General features: G+C 38.2%; 1 protein-coding gene across 1 annotated transcript in view; it reads left to right on the top strand.

Annotated features, from left to right (window-relative positions):
* Positions 1-8,093: 8,093 nt before the first annotated feature.
* LOC128649915 (alcohol dehydrogenase 1) overlaps positions 8,094-23,563 on the top strand; it is a 264,525-nt gene continuing 249,055 nt past the window's right edge. The window contains exon 1 of the mRNA XM_053703466.1: positions 8,094-8,155. Within this exon, the coding sequence (XP_053559441.1) occupies positions 8,138-8,155 (18 nt within the window). The 5' untranslated portion in view covers positions 8,094-8,137. The remainder of the gene's footprint in view (positions 8,156-23,563) is intronic.

Genomic DNA, 23,563 nt, shown 5'->3' with positions numbered 1-23,563 from the left:
CTATCTGTTAGGGAACCTATTGTCATTGTGTTTCTTATTTTTTGTATAGCAACTGCTACCACTGTCACACACACACTCCAGTGCTGCTTTGTGCTAGTATTGTTATAGATTTCTGACTTTCATAGATTAACCATGGATCCATATAGGTTTTAATTATATTGTATTTTATTAATATTTGTTTTTATTGAACTGTTTTGTACAATAAATTGTATTTTATTATCTAGATACCTTAACCTTTTTAGCTGTTTAGCGCTCCCTCCCCTTTATGTTTATTTGTGCTCTCTGGGGGACTTCTTGGTTGTGAGTTTAAGACTTAGATACTAGCACTTGGTTCACATATACACTTATCACTCAATAATATTTAACTAATGTTTGCTATGCGGGAGTGCGGCGGTTTAGGGGTTAATATGTTTATTATAGTTGCGGCGATGTTGGGGGCGGCAGATTAGGGGTTATTAAATGTAGGTAGGTTGCGGCGACATTGGGGGAGGGAGATTAGGGGTTAATAAATATAATGTAGGCTCTCCCCATTGAAGCCTATGGGGAAATCATGCACAAGCACGTACAACCAGCTCACCGCTGACTTAAGCAGTGCTGGTACTGGAGTGCGGTATGGAGCACAATTTTGCTCTACGCTCACTTCATGTCTTTTAATGCCGGGTTTAGAAAAACCTGTAATACCAGCGCTGTAGGTAAGTGAGCAGTGACAATAACGTGCAAGTTAGTACCGCACCCCTCATAACGCGAAACTCGTAATCTAGCCGTAAGATTCCAAGGAGGGGAAATTGGTTTAATGACAGGTTTAATTCTAGCCAAAGCCTGAACAATACCATGAATGTCTTTTGGAACAAAAATGAATGAACAGAAATCTGACCTTTCAAAGAACTGTCGGATAAACCTTTATCCAAACCATCCTGTAAAAATAACAAATTTCTAGGAATTCTACAAGAATGCAAAGAAAAACTCTGATCCATACATCAAGAATTAAAGGCCTTCCAGACCTTCTGGTCACCAGTTTAGGAGCCTTTATCAGAGTCACAAAAACAGAATAAAAACCCCTCTCTGCCTGAGAACTTTCTGTTTAATCTCCATGCCATCAAGCTGAGAGATTTTGGATCTGTATGGAAAATCCAACCTAGAGATAGAAGATGTGAATGCAGAAGGGGGGGGGGGGGGCAACTGGACATCAGAACCAGATCTGCAAACCAAATTCTGTGAGACCAAGCTGGACCAATTAGAACCAATGATGCTCTTTCCTTTCTGATTTTGGCAATCACTCTGGGAAAAAGAACCAGAGGTGGAAAAACATAAACTAGCCAAAATGACCCCTGAACTAACAGACCATGAACAACACTGCTTGAAGATCCCTGGACTTCACCACAGTACTTGGGACCTTTGTGATGAAAACGAGAGGTCATTAGATCTATCTCTGGGCAACCCCAAAGATACACTTTCTGATTGAACACATCCAGATGAAAATATCACTTTACCGGTTGCAAAGTCTGATCACTAAGAAAATCTGTGTCCCAATTGTCCACTCTGGAATATGAACAGCAGAAATCAGACAGCAATTGACTTCTGCCTATGAAAGAATTTGTGATATTTCTCTCATGGTTAGGGAACTGTAAGTTACTTTCTGCTGATTGACATGCTACTGAGAAACTTGTTCAGAGCTTATGGATCTAGTATTGGTCTGAAAGTTCCTGCCTTTTTGGAACAATGAAGAGATTGGAATAAAATCTCATTCCCCGTTCCTGCAAAGGAACGGAAACAATAACCCCCATATTTTATATATCCGAAACAGACCTAACCTCTAAACCGCCGCTCCCGGACCCCACCGCCACCTACATTACATTTATTAACCCCTATCCTGCCCCCCACTACACCGCCACCACCTACATTAAACTAATTAACACCTAAACCGCCGCACCCCGACCCCGCCGCAACTAAATTAAATGTTTAACCCCTAAACCGCTGCTCCCGGACCCCGCCGCCACCTATATTAAACTTATTAACCCCTATCCTGCCCCACTATACCGCCGCAACATATATTAAACTAATTAACCCCTAAACCTCCACACCCAGACCCCTCCGAAACTAAATTAAATGTTTAAACCCTAAACCGCTGCTCCCGGACCCCGCCGCCATCTATATTAAACGTATTAACCCCTATCCTGCCCCACTATACCGCCGCCACATATATTAAACTTATTAACCCCTAAACCTAAGTCTAACACTAACACTAACATCCCCCTAACTTTAATATTTTAATAAATCTAAATAAAACTTACTATTATTAACTAAATTATTCCTAAAAATAAATACTTACCTGTAAAATAAACCCTAAGATAGCTACAATATAATTAATAATTATATTGTAGCTATTTTAGGATTTATTCTTATTTTACAGACAACTTTGTATTTATTTTAACTAGGTACAATAGTTATTAAATGGTTATTAACTATTTAATAACTACCTAGCTAAAATACTTACAAAATTACCTGTAAAATAGATCCTAACCTAAGTTACAATTAAACCTAACACTACACTATCATTAAAATAATTACATAAATTAACTACAATTACCTACAATTAAATTCAATTAAATAAACTAAACTATAATACAAAAAAAACAAACACTAAATTACAGAAAATAAAAAAAAATACAAGACGTTTAAACTAATTACACCTAATCTAAGCCCCCTAATAAAATAATAAAGCCCCCCAAAATAAAAAAATGCCTTACCCTATTCTAAATTACAAAGTAATCAGCTCTTTTACCAGCCCTTAAAAGGGCTTTTTGCGGGGCATTGCCCTAAAGTAATCAGCTCTTTTACCTGTAAAAAAAAATGCAACCTCCCCAACATTAAAACCCACCACCCACATACCCCTACTCTAACCCACCCAAACCCCCCCTTAAAAAAACCTAACACTAACCCCCTGAAGATCTCCCTACCTTGAGTCGTCTTCACTTAGCCGAGCCGAATTCTTCATCCAAGCGGGACAAGAAGAGGTCCTCCATCCGGCCGAAGTCTTCATCCAACCGGGGCAAGAAGAGGTCCTCCATCCGGTAGAAGTCTTCATCCAAGCGGTGTCTTCAATCTTCATCCAACCACGGCTCCATCTTCCAGACCTCCGACGCGGAACATCCTGCTAACCCGACAGACTAACAATGAATGAATGAAGGTTCCTTTAAGGGACGTCATCCAAGATGGCGTCCCTCAAATTCTGATTGGCTGATTCAATCAGCCAATCGGATTGACCTCGCATTCTATTGGCTGTTCCGATCAGCCAATAGAATGCAAGGTCAATCCGATTGGCTGATTGAATCAGCCAATTGGATTTTTCCTACCTTAATTTCGATTGGCTGATAGAATCCTATCAGCCAATCGGAATTCGAGGGACGCCATCTTGGATGACATCCCATAAAGGAACCTTCATTCGTCTTTAGTCCGTTGGGCCAGCAGGATGTTCCGCGTCGGAGGTCTGGAAGATGGAGACGCGGTTGGATGAAGATTGAAGACACCACTTGGATGAAGACTTCTACTGGATGGAGGACCTCTTCTTGCCCCGCTTGGATGAAGACTTCTACCAGATGGAGGACCTCTTCTTTCCCCGCTTGCATGAAGACTTCGGCCGGATGGAGGACCTCTTCTTGCCCCGCTTGGATGAAGAATTCAGCATGGATGAGTGAAGACGACTCAAGGTAGGGAGATCTTCAGGGGGTTAGTGTTAGGTTTTTTTAAGGGGGTTTGGGTGGGCTAGAGTAGGGGTATGTGGGTGGTGGGTTTTAATGTTGGGGGGGGTTGTATTTATTTTTACAGGTAAAAGAGCTGGGTGCAATTTCCCTTTAAAAAATAAATGAGAAAAAAAGACACTTGAAAAAGACTGTACAACAATAAATTGTAGCTTCAGAAATGACATCATACACAAAAGGCATAATAATTCATTGGGCCCAGAGCTCACTGTCTGTTAGTATGTACATAGCATTATGGGTTACTTTGTAATTTAGAATAGGGTAGGGCATTTTTTTATTTTGGGGCTTTATTATTTTATTAGGGGGCTTAGATTAGGTGTAATTAGTTTAAATGTCTTGTATTTTTTTTTATTTTCTGTAATTTAGTGGGGTTTTTTTTTTTACTATAGTTTAGTTTATTTAAGTATTTATTTTTAAATAGGAATAATTTAGTTAATAATAGTAAGTTTTATTTAGATTTATTAAAATAATATTAAAGATAGGGGGGGTTTTAATTTAGTTGCGGTGGGGTCCAGGAGCGGCGGTTTAGGGGTTAATGAGTTTAATGTAGATGGCGGCGGTGTAGTGGGGGGCAGGATAGGGGTTAATAAATGTAATGTAGGTGGCCGTGGGCTCTGGGTGCAGCGGTTTAGGGGTTAAACAATTTATTTAGTTGCGGCGGGGTCCGGGATCTGCAGGATAGCGGTTAATAACTTTAATATAGATGGCGGCGGTATAGGGGGCGGCAGATTAGGGGTTAATAGGTATAATGTAGGTTGCGGCGGGGTCCGGGAGCTGCGGTTTAGGTGTTAATACATTTATTAGAGTTGCAGTGGGGTCCAGGAGTGGCGGTTTAGGGGGTAATAACTTTATTTAGGTACGGGGGGCTCCAGGAGTGGCGGTTTAGGGGGTAAAACAGTATAGTTTAGTGTGGGTGCTTAGTGACAGTATAGCAAGAAAGTTGCGAAGAAGCCGATGAGCAGCGAGATTGATGACTATCAGTTAACAACAGTCCGCTGCTCATCGCTCCATACTTGGTGCGTGGCTTCTTGACAGCTTTCTTGATAACTTTGGCGAACGTATTCAGGTCCGCAGCAGAGATGGTAGGAGAGATTAGGCGAGCGTATTGGGCCGGCGAATGCAGGAAAGTAGACAACGTCATAACTAGAGGCCCAAGGATCCTGAACAGACTGAAACCAAGCTTCCTGAAAATGGTGTAACCTGCCCCCTACCAGAGCCTCTGGATCAGGGGCTGCACCTTCATGCAGACTTTAGATGGGGGAGTGGATTTCTTTGACTGCTTTGACCTGTTCTATTTAGAACTTGGTTTCCAGATGGAATCAGAAGAAACCAAGTTCTGCGCCCTGTTCTGAAAAAAGAACAGCTATCTCACATCACTCAGGCAACCTTGCTCCACTGATACTAAGCTTAGACACTAACATAAGAAGCACTCTCATCTTCTTTCTTTTACCATCTTCCTTCTCCTTGTAGCTGGGGGTGTCTTGTCTAACCCAGGTCCACACTCTCTGTTCACTACCACAACTGACAACTCCAAAATCTTGCCCATGGAATCCTTTAAACCAAATTAAACGTGCTTCAGTTGATACCCCACAATTCTCTTATACCGCATTCCCCCTACCTTTCGCATCTTTTGAAGGTCACACTATCCGCCTATTCTCCCTTGTAGATCTCTGTGTTGCTGTTGTCTATCGGCCTCCTGATCCAGAATCACAACTTCTATAGCATTTTGGAGCTTGGCTCCCGCACTTCCTCTCTTGTAGCATACCTTCTCTTATCTTAAGGGACTTCAACATACCTATTGAAAATCCTAACATGCCTGCTGCCTCTAAACTTCTATCCCTTACTACATATTTTAGCCCCTCCCAGTGGAAAACATCTCCTACCCACTGTGAAGGCAACTCAATTGATCCGGTCTTCACCAATCTCTGTGCCATTTCCAAGATGTCTAATTTTTCCTTTCCTCTCTCTGACCACCATCTACTAACTTTCTCTCTAACTTTAACTACAGCACTTTAACAATTCCCCTCAAAAACACTACCTTACAGGAATTTAAATGACTTGGATATCACAGACTTTTCTACCCAACTTAAACCTCTTCTTACTAACATTTCATCTATCTCTTGCCTAGACCTTGTCTTACAGTATAATTCATACACAAAATGACAACCATCGCACACCAAACAGAGCCACTATCTTTAGAGATGTTAACAAACTGATAAACATTGTGGAGAAAATCATGCACCCATGTTGCACTTTAAATTCATCCTCAGGTCAAACATCTCTGCCCTCAGCCTAGCCAAAAAAGTCTATTTCTCCTACCTCGTGTCAACTCATGCATCCAACCCCAGAAGGCTGTTTTCAATTTTTAACTCTCTTCTACCTCTGCCTGCACTGCCTCCCACTACCAAACTCACTGCTCAGATTATTGCTAATCACAAAAATAAAAGACACAATTAGAAAATTCATCTCTCCCTCACACCCCTAAAACCAAGCCCTCCTACCCACCTATTTGATTAATAAAATTCTCTGTTATTTTTCTCTAATAACTGGAAGAAGCCAAAGTACTCTTATCCTCTGCTCATCTCACAACCTAATCACATGACCCTATTCCCTCATGATTCTGCTTCTTTAAACTCTATCCTAACATCTCTTTAACCAGTCTTTCTCCACTAATACATTTCCTGATACATGCAGCAATCACACCAATCTTAAAAAAGCCCTCGCTCAACCCCTCAACCTCTTCTAACTATTGGCTCCCTTTGCATCCAAATTATTGGAAGAACTAGACTATAATTTCCTAACTTAATTTCTCTCAACTAATTTATTACTAGATCCCCTACAATCTGGCTTACATCCTAAACACTCAACAGAAACTGCTCTTACTAAACTAACAAATTATCTGCTATCAGCTAAAGCAAAGAGACACTACGCCTAACTAATTTTACTAGATTTTTCTGTTGCTTTTGACACAGCTGACCATATTCTCCTTTTAAAAATCCTACATTGTTTTGACATCTGAGACACAGCCCCCTCCTGGTTTGCTTCCTATCTTTCAAAATGCTGATTTAGAGTTTCCTTTAACAGCACATCCACTGATCCTTTACCCCTCTCAGTAGGATTACCAGAAGGCTCTGTATTGGGCTGCCCTCCCTTGAAAAATGTATATACTCCTTTGGCTTTCAGTACCACTTATATGCAGATGATACTCAAATATATTGTTCATCTCCTGATATCTCTCCCTCTTTACTCAACCAGATCACCAACCTTCTCTCTGCAATTTCCCCTTGGATGTCTACGCGCTATATCCAACTAAATCTATCTAAAACTGAGCTGCTTCTCATTCGTCCCTCTTCGAGACATCCTGCTGACATTTCTCATACAGTTGGAGACTCTATTCTCAACACCTCTAACCAGGTCTACTATCTTGAGGTCACACAACTCTAAACTCACATTTACTCAACATATTCAAACTCTCACCAAATCCTAGTGTGCACACCTACGCAACATCTCCAGAATTCAACCTTTTCTCACTCAAGAAACCACAGAAATACTAATTCACTCCCTCATTTTGTCACGCATTGACTACTGCAATCTACTTCTAAATTGCCTTCCCAAACTTTCTACAACCTTGTAGAACTTCAGACGATCTTTTAAAACCTACCTATTCAGAGCGGCCTACTTTCTATCATGTGCTTTTCATCTGACCCAAAACAAATCTTGAGCTGCCTGACTCACTGCTGCAACTACAATCCACATGACAAGCTACCCCAAACCTTATGTCGTTGAACCATCACCCTGTAGATTGTAAGCTCTTCAGAGATGGGCCCTCCTCCTGTACTAGTTTTGTTTAGTCTGTTATGTATTTGTATCTTGTCACAAATCTTCCATAGTATACCCCTATCTATAAACCCAGTTCTATGGAAGTTGGCAGCCCTATACAAATAAATGATAATAATACAAACATCATGTTGAGCATTGCATATGTTAGGCTGTTCAATGTGCTCTAGTCCCTTGATGTCACTTATTGCGGGTATATGCGGTGGAGAAAGACTCACAAACAGCGATATTAACTGATTTATAGAAAAGTAATAATTCTCATAGGATTGATTATAATATAGTCCAATAGTGGGAAATATTTTAGTAGTCAAAATTATGCAAAACAAAAACTTGTTTTAAGAAGAAATAAAAACTTGTTTTGTTCTGTATTGTATTTTATTGAAGAAGAAAATATATATTTGTTACAACATATGTAATTTGGCAGAGATGTCATGTTATTAATGATTTACCTGTTAGTACTCTTCATGTGCTATTACATCTATAACGGCAAAACACAGATTAATTCTAATACAGATAGACTTGTGAGAAACACAGGAATCCACATGGACACTGCTGGCAAAGTAAGAAAACACTATAGAAATGTTATAAGGTTTGGTAGAACAAATAGAGTACAAATGGAGTAGAATACCTAAAGCTATATTGAGAAAAAAAAAATTCTGCATGTTTAATAGGATTAGAAGCAGTCAATATCTGTCATGAAAATGTATGTTTATATCCTTATGGAATTTTGTGGCGCCAAACAAATAAATTATAATAATAACATTAATTACAAAAATAATACAAATAAAGAGAGTAATTGCTTATACACAACACAATAGGCATTTTCATGTAAAATTTGTGTCAACATATCTAGCAAAAATGTTAATTCTGTAATTATAAATTGTTTTTATGTTTAATAATGTGTAGGTTTCTGTATACCCACACACACAAACACACAAGAACTAAAATTATTTTTGCATCCTGTTTATTCAAGATATTAATAATTAACACTTCTAATATAGGAAAACCAGCAATTATCAAACAGTACCTTCTATAATGCAACTTAAAAATAATGGTTGCTATAGAATTCATATGGTATCAATAGGCAAAAAAAGAACATATTTATGTCTCCTTGACAGTCTAGCCTTCACTACCTTGTGATGTTTACTTAAAATGGCAAATTTTTGGGATAACTTGTGTTATGTACTAATACAGAGAGTGTAGTTGTGTGTGTGATTGCCTGTTGGCTTAATTTTTAGAGTGAGTGATAATCTATAGCATAGATCAATGAAAGTCTCTGAGGTCGTTAAAAATATAAATAATGTTATTTTGCCATAGCAGAGAGGTTAGAGTGTGGGTACTGGCTTGTGGGGAAGGTCTACCATGGTTCATGAGGAGAGAAGAATGTTTGAGATGTAAAGAGATGCATGATGGTCTTTCTTCAATATACATGTTGGAGAAGAGCATAGATTGCTGAAAGCTTTTGAGTTGATCAATTGTTTGGTTTCATTGTACAGAGGTATAGTTTCAGGTAAAGAACATTCAGCCAGATTACGAGTTTTGTGTTATGAGTGGCTCGCTAATAACATTTTTGTGATACTTTTTAAGTGCAAGTATCTTTCGGCTAGATTACTAGCTTTGCGTTATGAGCAGCTCGGTGCTAACTTGCAAGTTATTGTCACCACTCACCTTTAATAGCGCTGCTATTACAGGTTTGCAAAAACACGGCGTTTGCGGGCGATATGGCTCCGTTGAGCTCCATACTGCAGTGACGTGCAGTGATAGGAGGCAGGTGAGGCAGTGCCTACCCTGCCAAATCATAAAAAAAAGGTTTTAATAATCAATTACATAAAAAAGTTGTCTGGTTTTGTGTAGCTTAACTGACCCCGCCCCCTCCAGGTACCACTCACCCCCCTCTCTCCGCCGGCACCTCAACAGCGATCCATCCATGTTGCGCAATTGAAAGGCAGTGAGCAATTCAGCTGCCCTCCATTGATTACGCAACATGGATGTTTGATAAGGTTTACTAAATTTTCTAAAATGGCGCCACCCAGTGGTAGCTCTTTGCGGCCATATATGTTTCAATGGAGGCGGCTCTCCAAGCCACCGCTAGACATGGAGCTAAACTCAACTTAGCCAGACAGCCAACCAGGAGGGAACTGCAGCCAGTGCCAAGTGCCGACCCAACGCGTGTGATAGTGTGACCATCATTGTGAGTCACATGACGGTGTTGCAGGAGATGGAGTGGGTACCAGGAGCCAGTGTTGAGTCCCGATGCTGCCAAAGACAGAGATAAGAAGAAGAGGAGCTGCTGACCTGCCGTGTCCCACTGCCCTGGAGGATGTGGTTATTAAGGTAAGTATTTTTTTTTCCCTTCCTCCTTTCAGTAAGTGGCAAGTGCGTAAGGTAGGGCGGCTCAGGACCACAGTGGGTAGCTAACTAAACTGCATACTAGTTCTGCCAGGGGGTAATACCATGTGGTGACTTGACCATTAGACTTTGCACTGTGACATATTAAACTATTCAGTGCCATAGGGTGTATGTGCTGACCAAAATAATGTAAACCTTCAACCTGGGGACAACAATGTTGATAAAAAATGGACAAATGGGAGATATTAGCCCATTATTATTAATCTATTGTCATCAATGGGATCCTCTGTTGACATGGTTATGTATACAGGTATATTAACCCATTCAGAGCCATGGTCTGTTTTAATAATAAAGGGTTATTCAATTATCCTTTACTTGGTGTTCTTACCAGGCAGTTACATGTAATTGTGGTATTTTTATTGACACATTCTTATCCAAGTGTTTGGAATTTAAGGGACGCCATCTTGGATTTTAAGGGCAATGCCCATCCAAATGCCCTTTTCAGAGCAATGGGGAGCTTAGGTTATTTAGATATGATTGTATTTGGGGGGGTTGGTTGTGTGGGTGGTGGGCTTTACTGTTGGGGGGGTTGTTTGTATTTTTTTTTACAGGTAAAAGAAACTGATTTCTTTGGGGCAATGCCCCGCAAAAGGCCCTTTTAAGGGCTATTGGCAGTTAATTGTAGGCTAGGTTTTTTTTTATTTTGGGGGCTTTTTTATTTTGATAGGGCTATTAGATTAGGAGTAATTCATTTTTATTTTTGATCATTTCTTTTTTTTATTTTGTATAATTTAGTGTTTCTTATTTTTTGTAATTTAGATAAATGTATTTTTTAATATAATTTTATTGTAATGTTAGGTGTCAGTGTGAGGCAGGTTAGGTTTTATTTTACAGGTACATTTGTATTTATTTTAACTAGGTAGCTATTAAATAGTTAATAAGTATTTACTAACTAATCTACCTAGTTAAAATAAATACAAATTTAGCTGCGAAATAAAAATAAAACCTAAGCTAGCTATAATGTAACTATTAGTTATATTGTAGCTAGCTTAGGGTTTATTTTACAGGTAAGTATTTAGTTTTAAATAGGAATTATTTAGTTATTAATAGTAAGTTTTATTTAGAATTATTTTATTTATGTTAAAGTTAGTGGGTGTTAGGGTTACGTTAGGGTTAGGGTTAGACTTAGGGGTTAATAACTTTAGTATAGTGGCGGTGACATTGGGGGAAGCAGATTAGGGGTTAACAAGTGTAGTTAGGTTGCAGCGATTTTGGGGGCAGCAGATTAGGGGTTAATAACAGTAATGTAGGTTGTGGCGATGTTAGGGACAGCAGATTAGGGGTTAATAAGTGTATGTAGGTGGTGACAACATTGGGGGCAGCAGATTAGGGGTTAATAATATTTAACTAGTGTTTGCAATGCGAGAGTGCAGGGGTTTAGGGGTTAATATGTTTATTCTAGTGGCGGCGATGTCCGGAGCGGCAGATTAGGGTTTAATATTTCTATTTTAGTATTTGCGATGCGGGAGGGCCTCGGTTTAGGGGTTAATATTTAGTTTATGGGTGTTAGTGTACTTTTTAACACTTTAGTTATGAGGTTTATGCTACAGCTTTGTAACGTAACACTCAAAACTACTGACTTTAGATGGCCGTACGGATCTTGTTGGTATAGGCTGTACCGCTCACTTTTTGGCCTTCGTGGCAAAACTTGTAATACAGGCGCTGTGGAAGTCCGATTGAAAAAGGACTTTTTAAAAAGTGCGGTACTTACATCGCGTGACGGCCAAGAAGGTGTGCGGTACAACTATACATACAACCCCTGTAATACCAGCAGTAGTGAAAAAGAGCCATAATTATGCTTTTTCACTCATAACGCACAACTCGTAATCTAGCTGAATATTTTTTTGTTTTAAAAATGTCTGAAGAATCAATAACTGCTGCTTACAATATCTGTGCCATTAAAGAGTAAAAAAATCAGGCCATAATTAGCTTTCAAGCTATAACATTTGCATCTTTAAAATTGGCTTCAGAATGCCACTGGAAAAGCACATGTGTTTTGCAAATAATGGCAAGTAGCATTAAAGTGCCATAAAATATGCATATCCTAAAAGTAAAAATAGTTTGCATAAAAAAAATTGTTTAAAAATTGCTGGCAAGTATTTTAAAATAATTTTCAAATATAAGCAAAATTAGTTACATAGCTATGCAGTCTGTAGTAGTCTGATCCCCCCTTTATCTTCAGAAACAAACACCTAGATTACGAGTTTTGCAGTAACAGGGGTGCGGTGCTAAGGCGCAGTTTTGTCTCACCGCTCACCTAAAAACAACGCTGGTATTACAGGCTTTTTTAAACCCGGCGTTAGCCACAAAAAAGTGAGCGTAGAGCAAAATTTAGCTCCACATCTCACCTCAATACCAGCGCTGCTTACGGTAGCAGTGAGCTGGCAAAAACGTGCTCGTACACGATTTCCCCATAGGAATCAATGGGGCAGATTCGGCTGAAAAAAAGTCTAACACCTGCAAAAAAGCAGTGTTCAGCTCCTAACGCAGCCCATTGATTCCTATGGGGAAATAAAAGTTATGTCTACACCTAACACCCTAATATGAACCCTGAGTCTAAACACCCCTAATATTACACTTATTAACCCCTAATCTGCCACCCCCGACATCTGCATAATATTATTAACCCCTAATCTGCTGCTCCGGACACAGCCGCCACCTACATTATACTTATGAACCCCTAATCTGATGCCCCCAACATTGCCGAACCCTACATTATATTTATTAACCCATAATCTGCCTCCCCCAATGTCGCCGCAACCTAACTACATTTATTAACCCCTAATCTGCCGCCCACAACGTCGCCGCCACTATAATAAATATATTAACCCTAACACCCCCCTAACTTAAATATAATTTTAAATAATCTAAATAAAATTACTACAATTAACTAAATTATTCCTATTTAAAACTAAATACTTACCTATAAAATAAACCCTAAGCTCGCTAAAATATAACTAATAGTTACATTGTAGCTAGCTTAGGGTTTATTTTTATTTTACAGGCAAGTTTGTATTTATTTTAACTAGGTACAATAGTTATTAAATAGTTATTAACTATTTAATAACTTTCTAGTTAAAATAAAAACAAATATACCTGTAAAATAAAACCTAACCTAAGTTACACTAACACCTAACACTACACTATAATTAAATAAATTAACTAAATTAACAACAATTAAATCAATTACATTAAATTAGCTAAAGTACAAAAAACCCCCACTAAATTACAGAAAATAATAAACAAATTACAAAATATTTAAACTAATTACACCTAATCTAATAGCCCTATCAAAATAACCCCCCCCCCCCAATAAAAAAAAACCCTAGCCTAAACTAAACTACCAATAGCCCTTAAAAGGGCCTTTTACAGGGCATTGCCCCAAAGTAATCAGCTTTTTTACCTGGAAAAAAAAAATACAAACAACCCCCCCAACAGTAAAACCCACCACCCACACAACCAACCCCCCAAATAAAATACTATCTAAAAAAACCTAAGCTCCCCATTGCCCTAAAAAAGGCTTTTGGATGGGCATTGCCCTTAAAAGGGCAGTTAGCTCTTTTGCAGGCTCAAACCCTAACCTAAAAATAAAACCCACCCAATACACCCTTAAAAAAAAACTAACACTAACCCCCTGAAGATCGACTTACCGGGAAAAGACTTCATCCAAGACGGGCGAAGTGGTCTTTCAGATGGGCAGAAGTCTTCATCCAAGACAGGCAGAAGTGGTCCTCCAGGTGGGCAGAATTCTTCATCCAGAGGGCATCTTCAATCTTCATCCATCTGGCGCGGAGCGGGTCCATCTTCAAGACATCCTACGCGGAGCATCCTCTTCATCCGACGACTAAAGACGAATGAAGGTACCTTTAAGTGACGTCATCCAAGATGGCGTCCCTTAGATTTCGATTGGCTGATAGAATACTGTTAGGGGGGTTGTTTGTATTTTTTTTTCCAGTTAAAAGAGCTGATTACTTTGGGGCAATGCCCTACAATTGGCCCTTTTAAGGGCTATTGGTAGTTTAGTTTAGACTAGGTTTTGTTTTTTTTTTGGGGGGGGGGGCTTTTTTTATTTTGATAGGGCTATTAGATTAGGTGTAATTAGTTTAAATATTTTGTAATTTGTTTATTATTTTCTGTCATTTAGTGTTTTTTGTTTTTTTGTACTTTAGCTAATTCATTTAATTGATTTAATTGTTGTTAATTTAGTTAATTTATTTAATTATAGTGTAGTGTTAGGTGTTAGTGTAACTTAGGTTAGGTTTTATTTTACAGGTACTTTTGTATTTATTTTAGCTAGGTAGTTATTAAATAGTTCATAACTATTTAATAACTATTCTACCTAGTTAAAATAAATATAAACTTGCCTGCAAAATAAAAATAAACCCCAAGCTAGATACAATGTAACTATTAGTTATATTGTAGCTAGTTTAGGGTTTATTTTATAGGTAAGTATTTAGTTTTAAATAGGAATAATTTAGTTAATGACAGGAATTTTTATTTAGATTTATTTAAATTATATTTGTTAGGCGGTGTTAGGGTTAGACTTATATTTAGGGGTTAATAGCTTTAATATAGTGGCGGTGGCATTGGGGGCGGCTGATTAGGGGTTAATAAGTGTAGGTAGGTTGTGGCGACATTGGGGGCGGCAGATTAGGGGTTAATAAATATAATGTAGGTGGCGGCGATGTTGGGGGCAGCAGATTAGGGGTTCATAACTATAATGTAGGTGGCGGCAGTGTCCGGAGCAGCAGATTTAGTGTTAATAAGTATAATGTAGGTGTCGGTGATGTCGGGAGCAGCAGATTAGGGATTAATTAGTGTAAGATTAGGGGTGTTTGGACTCGGGGTTCATGTTAGGGTGTTAGGTGTAAACATAAATTTTATTTCCCCATAGGAATCAATGGTTATATGGGGAAATCGTGCACGAGCACGTTACACCAGCTCACCGCTGACTTAAGCAGCGCTGGTATTGAAGTGAGATTTGGAGCAAAATTTTGCTCTACTCTCACATTTTTTGTCTTTTAATGCCGGGTTTGTAAAAACTCGTAATACCAGCGCTGTATGTAAGTGAGTGGTGAGAGAAAACTGCTCGTTAGCACCGCATAGCTCATAATGCAAAACTCGTAATCACGCAGAAATTCTTTAAAACACCATCGGCGAGATTACAAATTTTGCATTATGAACCCCTAATCTGCTGCCCCCAACATCGTCGCCACCTACATAATATTTATTAACCCCTAATCTGCTGCCCCAACGTCGCCGCCACTATAATAAACATATTAACCCCTAAACCGCCGCACTCCCGCATTGCAAACATTAGTTAAATATTATTAACCCCTAATCTGCTGCCCCCAACGTCCCCGCCACTATATTAAAGTTATTAACCCCTAAATCTAAGTCTAACCATAACACCCCCTAACAAATGTAATTTAAAAAAATCTAAATAAAAATTCCTATCATTAACTAAATTATTCCTAATTAAAACTAAATACTTACTTATAAAATAAAGCCTAAACTAGCTACAATATAACTAATAGTTACATTGTATTTAGCTTAGGGTTTATTTTTATTTTACAGGCAAGTTTATATTTATTTTAACTAGGTAGAATAGTTATTAAATAGTTATTAATTATTTAATAACTACCTAGCTAAAATAAATACATTAGTACCTGTAAAATAAAACCTAACCTAAGTTACACTAACACCCAACACTGCACTATAATTAAATAAATTAACTAAATTAACAACAATTAAATCAATTAAATTAAATTAGCTAAAGTACAAAAACCCCCCACTAAATTACTGAAAATAATAAACAAATTACAAAATATTTAAACTAACTACACCTAATCTAATAGCCCTATCTAAATAAAAAAAGCCCCCTCAAAATAAAAAACCACTAGCCTAAACTAAACTACCAATAGCCCTTAAAAGGGCCTTTTGTGGACATTGCCCCAAAGTAATCAGCTCTTTTACCTGGAAAGAAAATACAAACAACCCCCCCAACAGTAAAACCCACCACCCACACAAACAACCCCCCAAATAAAATACTATCTAAAAATACCTAAGCTCCCCATTGCCCTGAAAAGGGCATTTGGATGGACATTGCCCTTAAAAGGGCAGTTTGCTCGTTTGCAGGCCCAAACCCTAACCTAAAAATAAAACCCACCAATACACCCTAAAAAAAAACTAACACTAACTCCCTGAAGATCGACTTACCAGGAGAAGTCTTCATCCAAGCCGGGCGAAGTGGTCCTCCAGACGGGCAGAAGTCTTCATCCAAGCCGGGCAGAAGTGGTCCTCCAGACGGGCAGAAGTCTTCATCCAGGCGGCATCTTCTATCTTCATCCATCCAGCACGGAGCGGGTCCATCTTCAAGACATCTGACATGGAGCATCCTCTTCATCCGAGGACTAAAGACGAATGAAGGTACCTTTAAGTGACGTCATCCAAGATGGCGTCCCTTAGATTCTGATTGGCTGATAGAATTCTATCAGCCAATCGGAATTAAGGTAGAAAAAATCCTATTGGCTGATCCAATCAGCCAATAGGATTGAGCTTGCATTCTATTGGCTGTTCCAGTCAGCCAATAGAATTTGAGCTCAATCCTATTGGCTGATTGGATCAGCCAATAGGATTGAACTTCAATCCTATTTGCTGATTGGATCAGCCAATAGGATTTTTTCTACCTTAATTCCAATTGGCTGATAGAATTCTATCAGCCAATCGGAATCTAAGGGACGCCATCTTGGATGACGTCACTTAAAGGTACCTTCATTCGTCTTTAGTCCTCGGATGAAGAGGATGCTCCGCGTCGGATGTCTTGAAGATGGACCCGCTCAGCGCTGGATGGATGAAGATAGAAGATGCCATCTGGATGAAGACTTTTGCCCTTCTGGAGGACCACTTCTGCCTGGCTTGGATGAAGACTTCTGCCCGTCTGGAGGACCACTTCGCCCTGCTTGGATGAAGACTTCTCTCGGTAAGTCGATCTTCAGGGGGTTAGTGTTAGGTTTTTTAAAAGGGTGTATTGGATGGGTTTTATTTTTAGGTTAGGGTTTGGGCCTGCAAAAGAGCTAACTGCCCTTTTAAGGGCAATGCCCATCCAAATGCCCTTTTCAGGGCAATGGGGAGCTTAGGTATTTTTAGATAGTATTTTATTTCGGGGGGTTGGTTGTGTGGGTGGTGGGTTTTACTGTTGGGGGATTGTTTGTATTTTTTTTTACAGGTAAAAGAGCTGATTACTTTGGGGCAATGCCCATCAAAAGGCCCTTTTAAGGGCTATTGGTAGTTTAGTTTAGGCTAGGGTTTTTTTTAATTTATTTTGATAGGGCTATTAGATTAGGTGTAATTAGTTTAAATATTTTGTAATTTGTTTATTATTTTCTGTAATTTAGTGTTTGTTTTTTTGTACTTTAGCTAATTTAGCTAATTTTATTGATTTAATTGTTGTTAATTTAGTTAATTTATTTAATTATAGTGTAGTGTTAGGTGTTAGTGTAACTTAGGTTAGGTTTTATTTTACAGGTACTTTTGTATTTATTTTAGCTAGGTAGTTATTAATTAGTTAATAACTATTTAATAACTATTCTACCTAGTTAAAATAAATATAAACTTGCCTGTAAAATAAAAATAAACCTCATGCTAGATACAATGTAACTATTAGTTATATTGTAGCTAGTTTAGGGTTTATTTTATAGATAAGTATTTAGTTTTAAATAGGAATAATTTAGTTAATGATAGGAATTTTTATTTAGATTTATTTAAATTATATTTGTTAGGCGGTGTTAGGGTTAGACTTAGATTTAGGGGTTAATAGCTTTAATATAGTGGCGGCGGCGTTAGGGGCAGCAGATTAGGGGTTAATAAGTGTAGGTAGGTTGCGGCGACATTGGGGGCGGCAGATTAGGGGTTAATAAATATAATGTAGGTGGCGGCCATGTTGGGGGCAGCAGATTAGGGATTCATAACTATAATGTAGGTGGCGGCGGTGTCCGGAGCGGCAGATTAAGGGTTAATAAGTATAATGTAGGTGTTGGCGATGTTGGGAGCGGCAGATTAGGGGTTAATTAGTGTAAGATTAGGGGTGTTTAGACTCGGGGTTCAAGCTAGATACAATGTAACTATTAGTTATATTGTAGCTAGTTTAGGGTTTATTTTATAGGTAAGTATTTAGTTTTAAATAGGAATAATTTAGTTAATTATAGGAATTTTTATTTAGATTTATTTAAATTATATTTGTTAGGGGGTGTTAGGGTTAGACTTAGATTTAGGGGTTAATAACTTTAATAAAGTGGCGGCGACGCTGGGGGCGGCAGATTAGGGGCTAATAAATGTAATTAGGTGGCGGCGATGTTAGGGGCGGCAAATTAGGGGTTAATAATATTTAACTAGTGTTTGCGAGGCAGGAGTGCAGCGGTTTAGGGGTTAATATGTTTATTATAGTGTCGGCAATGTCGGGGGCGGCAGATTAGGGGTTAATAAGTGTAGGTAGGTTGCAGCGACATTGGGGGCGGCAGATTAGGGGTTAATAAATATAATATAGGTGTCGGCGATGTTGGGGGCAGCAGATTAGGGGTTCATAAATATAATGTATATGGCGGCGGTGTCCGGAGAGGCAGATTAGGGGTTAAAAAAATAATTTTAGTGTTTGCGATGCGGGAGGGCCTTGGTTTAGGGGTTAATAAGTAGTTTATGGGTGTTAGTTTACTTTTTAGCACTTTAGTTATGTGTTTTATGCTATGGCGTTGTACCATAAAACTCATAACTACTTACTTTTAAATGTGGTAGGACTCTTGACGGGGTAGGGTGTACCGCTCACTTTTTGGCCTCCCAGGACAGACTCGTAATACCAGCGCTATGGAAGTCCCATAGAAAAAAGACTTTACAAAGTTTACCTAAGTCGTTTTGCGGTAAGGCCAAAAAAGTGTGCAGTGACCCTAAACCTGCAAGACTCGTAATACCAGCGGGCGTAAAAAAGCAGTGATAGGACATTTTAACGCTGCTTTTTTAGCTTACCACAGAACTCGTAATCTAGCCGCATGTATTTTACATGTAATCCTTGGACTATTATGTCTGTAGGCACATTTTATTTGGCCTTTACTTTTTTTCAGTTGTAAATGTTGCTAGCTGTTAGCAATAAAAAGTTATGTTTACACCTACATGTACAATAAAATCTAGATGTTTGTCATAGTATTTCTGCACGTCGGCTTTTTACAGCAATTAAAGCAGATCCCATATAACTCTGTTTAATGTGGAAAATGGGACCTTACCTGGTCAAATTAAATTCTCGGAGAATAAGTGAAATAATAACAAACTCAAAATATACTACGAAGTAGAACTCTAAAATATTTATTTTTCGCTAATATATTCTTCATCAAGCAAGAACCATATAAAACAATATAGTTATAAAAATAAAGCTTTAGCATATGAGGAGTCAATGATAACAAGGAAAATTTCCTTTTATAACTATACGTATGTTTCCATAAACAAAGAAGAAAATATGCTTGTAAGTATGGTTTGGCCAATCATTATACGTTATGTTATTGTGTTATCCATCTGAATACAGTAGGCAAGTTAAAGGGACAGTCAAGTCCAAAAAAAACTTTCCAATTTACATTTATCACCAATTTTGCTTTGTTCTCTTGGTATTCTTAGTTGAAAGCTAAACCTAGGAGGTTCATATGCTAATTTCTTAGACCTTGAAGACTGCCTCTAATCTGAATGCATTTTGACCACTAGAGGACATTAGTTCATGTGTTTCATATAGATAACATTAAGCTCATGCACGTGAAGTTACCCTGGAGTGAGCGCTGATTGGCTAAAATGCAAGTCTGTGAAATTAACTGAAATAAGGGGGCAGTTTGCAGTGGCTTAAATACATGGTAATCACAGAGGTAAAAAGTGTATGTCTATAACAGTGTTCGTTATGCAAAAATGGGGAAGGGGAAATAAAAGGGTTATCTTTCTTTTTAAATAACAATTCTGGTGTTGACTGTCCCTTTAAGATTAAATTATCCCCCCCTTATCAACTGACTTTTGAACAAGATTCTCAGCCTTGGAATCTGTCTGCACGGGTTTAGGTCAAGGGAGCATCATTCACCAGTGCAGTTATTTTTGCCCAAGCAATTGATTTTTTAGACCTACCCCCTACTCTCATGCAACCAGTTGCAGATAAATGGAGCCGAAATGAATTAATTTTAATGTCTAAGGACTATATTATTAGTAGAGCACATTACTGCACTTTTGCAAGCACTATATTACCTCTCCACTCAGTAATACCAGCGCACGTAAATGTGTGCTGGTATTACAAGTGAGGTGCAATGCGAACGTGACCTCGGGTTCGCATTGCCTGGAAGCTTTACACTCTCTCTCAAGAGAGCGCTTCCATAGGCTCCAATGGGAGCCTCGTTCTCATGCCGTCAGACACGGCAAACCACCTAGCGCAGCACAGGGGGCAATTCGTGCAGCATTTGGCAGGAATAATTAAATATATATGAACATAAATATATATGTATACACGTATTAACACATAAATATATAAGCATATACATATATATTTAGAGAAAAAAAAACAGTATCTATTCACCGCTATGTGAAGGCACTTTTAGTGCCATTTTTTTTTTTCAAACACCCCACATCACCTCCCTTTAACCCCTCATAACTGCTTTGTGCAGTGTTTTATTTATTTTGAAGAACTGTCAACTTTATTTTAGGGGCAATTTTTGGCAACTTTTTATCATTAACTAGAGGTGTATGGCTGTAAATGCTAATCTTGTAATCTAGCCCTAAGTGTTTAGGACCAGCAAGCCAACTGCACCATTTATGTCCTCCTAGGCAAGTTCATTTATGAAAGCCTTAAAACTTGCACTTTAACACTAATTATTCCATTTTAGTAGTTTGTTGATAATGACTCCAGTTATAGAGCAGATCCAGAGAAGAGAGAAATCTTTTTTCACTTTTTCATCCGAAACAGTCTCTTTAGGATTACAGAAGTTACCTTTTTAACCTCTTTAATAATTATGCATAGAAGAAAACTTTGTAATATATATTTCCTCCCATTTCTTGTTATTTGACTCCTGATCCTGAGACTTCACAAGCCTAACCTTGCTAACTGGCCTCATCAGGATGATAAGATACTAAAATAAAATGGTGTGAAGCTTTGCATACTCCATTAACAAGTCCAGATTAGATCTTCTAAATAAGGTATTTAGTAAATCTTCACACTTCTTTTGCATGATAATTTATAGTAATACTGCAAAAGGTGTTTTGTGTCCCATTAAAATGTCAGTCTATCTTTAACTAACTGCATAAACACAGATAATACTGTCTGGTGACGTTTTGATGAAGCCTAAATTGAAAGCACTACCAAATGTTATGTTGTTGAGTTATTGCTTAAAGGAACAGTAAATACAGTAGATTTGCATAATCAATAAATACATGATATAAAGACAATGCAAAAGCACTTAGGGGTCGATTTATGAAGCAGTGGATGCTGCTTCCGAGCCACTCCGATTCAGTTCCGCCTGAAGCGGAAGAAGCAGCGGTCCTAAGACCGCTGCTCCTTAACTCATTCGCCACCTCTGAGGAGGAGGATAGCAATCAGCCCGATCGCATACAGTCGGGTTGATTGACACCCCCTGCTAGCGGCCGATTGTCCGCGAATCTGCAGGGGGCGGTATTATACCAGCAGTTCACAAGAACTACTGGTACAATGAAAATTTATTGATGTTTCGGCGGACATGATGCGCTACATCGTATCATGTCCGTCCGCACAATAATAAATTTACCCCTTAGTCTGAAATTCAAATGAATATTAGATTTTTTTCTACTAAATTTTAAAGTTATGTCTATTTCCACTCCTGTATAATGTGACAGCCATTCATCAATCACAATTGCAAATGTGTATATTCTGTGAATTCTTGCACATGCCCTGTGCACATTTTCTTAATCAAAGTAAATTGGAAAGATGTTTAAAATGATATGCTCTATCTCAATCACGAAAGTTTAATTTTGACTTGAGCATCCCTTTAATAATGAACAATGACTGTACTGCAAGCTTACAGTTAGTAGAATTGCATAGGTTATGTAAAGCATGATTCAACAGTTTTACTAGTTGTTATGACCTTTTTATCATCTATGTATTTTTTATCCGTCCTTACCTTTGGGCCTATTTTAAAATGAATAGCTAAGGAACAATTCTAGAGTTGCACTGAAAATTTTTAGCTAAATATATATGGCATTAAAGCATTTAAAATGAGTAATAATGTATATGGTCAGTGCTGCGGTATCTGTTGGTGCTCTACAAATACCTGATAATAATAATAATAATAGTATTTGAAACAATTGTAAAATATATACAAGTGTACCTTGTTTTATTGCGCTTTGCAGATATCATGTTTTTTACAAATTGAAGGTTTGTGGCAACCATGTGTCAAGTCTATCTGCTCTATTTTTCTAACATACACACTTAATAACACACATGTAAATTATATATATATATATATATATATATATATATATATATATATATATATATATATATATATACAAACAAATAACATTTTCTTTCATGTAATTGGCAAGAGTACATGACCTAGTGACGTATGGGATATACAATCCTACCAGGAGGGGCAAAGTTTCCCAAACCTCAAAATGCCTACAAATACACCCCTCACCACACCCACAATTCAGTTTTACAAACTTTGCCTCCTATGGAGGTGGAGAAGTAAGTTTGTGCTAAGATTTCTACGTTGACATGCGCTTCTCAGCATTTTGTAGCCCGATTCCTCTCAGAGTACAGCGAATGTCAGAGGGAAGTGGAGAATATCACCTATTGAATGCAATGATTTTCCTAACGGGGGTCTATTTCATAGGTTCTCTGTTATCGGTCGTAGAGATTCATCTCCTACCTCCCTTTTCAGATCGACGATATACTCTCATATACCATTACCTCTACTGATAACTGTTTCAGTACTGGTTTGGCTATCTGCTATATGTCTTTGGGTAAGTATGTTTTTATTACTTAAGACACCTCAGCTATGGTTTTGGCACTTTATGCATTTATATAAAGTTCTAAATATATGTATTGTACTTATATTTGCCATGAGTCAGGTTCATGTATTTCCTTTTGCAGATTGTCAGTTTCATATTTGGGAAAGTTAATATTAGAAATATTTTTCTTAACTGGGGTTTAGTCTTTTTCAATTGACTACTTTTTTCAAATTGCGGGCTGACTTAGGCTCACGGGTGTGCCAAATGCTACACTTTATTGCGTCATTCTTGGCGCGAGAATTTTTTGGCGCAAAAGGCACGTCCGTTGACGCAAGTTTGTCATTTCTGGCATCGTTATTGATGCAGAGGTTTCACACAGGATTGCGTCGTTAGTGACGCGAGTGTGTCATTTCCGGACATGGTTGGTGGCAAAAAAAAATGTAAGTTACGTTGTGCGTCATACTTGGCGCCAAACTTTTTTCATTATTTATTTGCCCCTTTGCTGTTTGCCTCTTGCCTTTTTCTATGTCAGAAGGCTATGTTATTTGCATTTTTTTCCCATTCCT

The sequence above is a fragment of the Bombina bombina genome, chromosome 2, assembly GCF_027579735.1.
Source record: "Bombina bombina isolate aBomBom1 chromosome 2, aBomBom1.pri, whole genome shotgun sequence".
Taxonomy (NCBI): Eukaryota; Metazoa; Chordata; class Amphibia; order Anura; family Bombinatoridae; genus Bombina; species Bombina bombina.
Note: the sequence above shows the minus strand (reverse complement) of the source record. Positions and strands in the feature narration are given on the sequence as shown.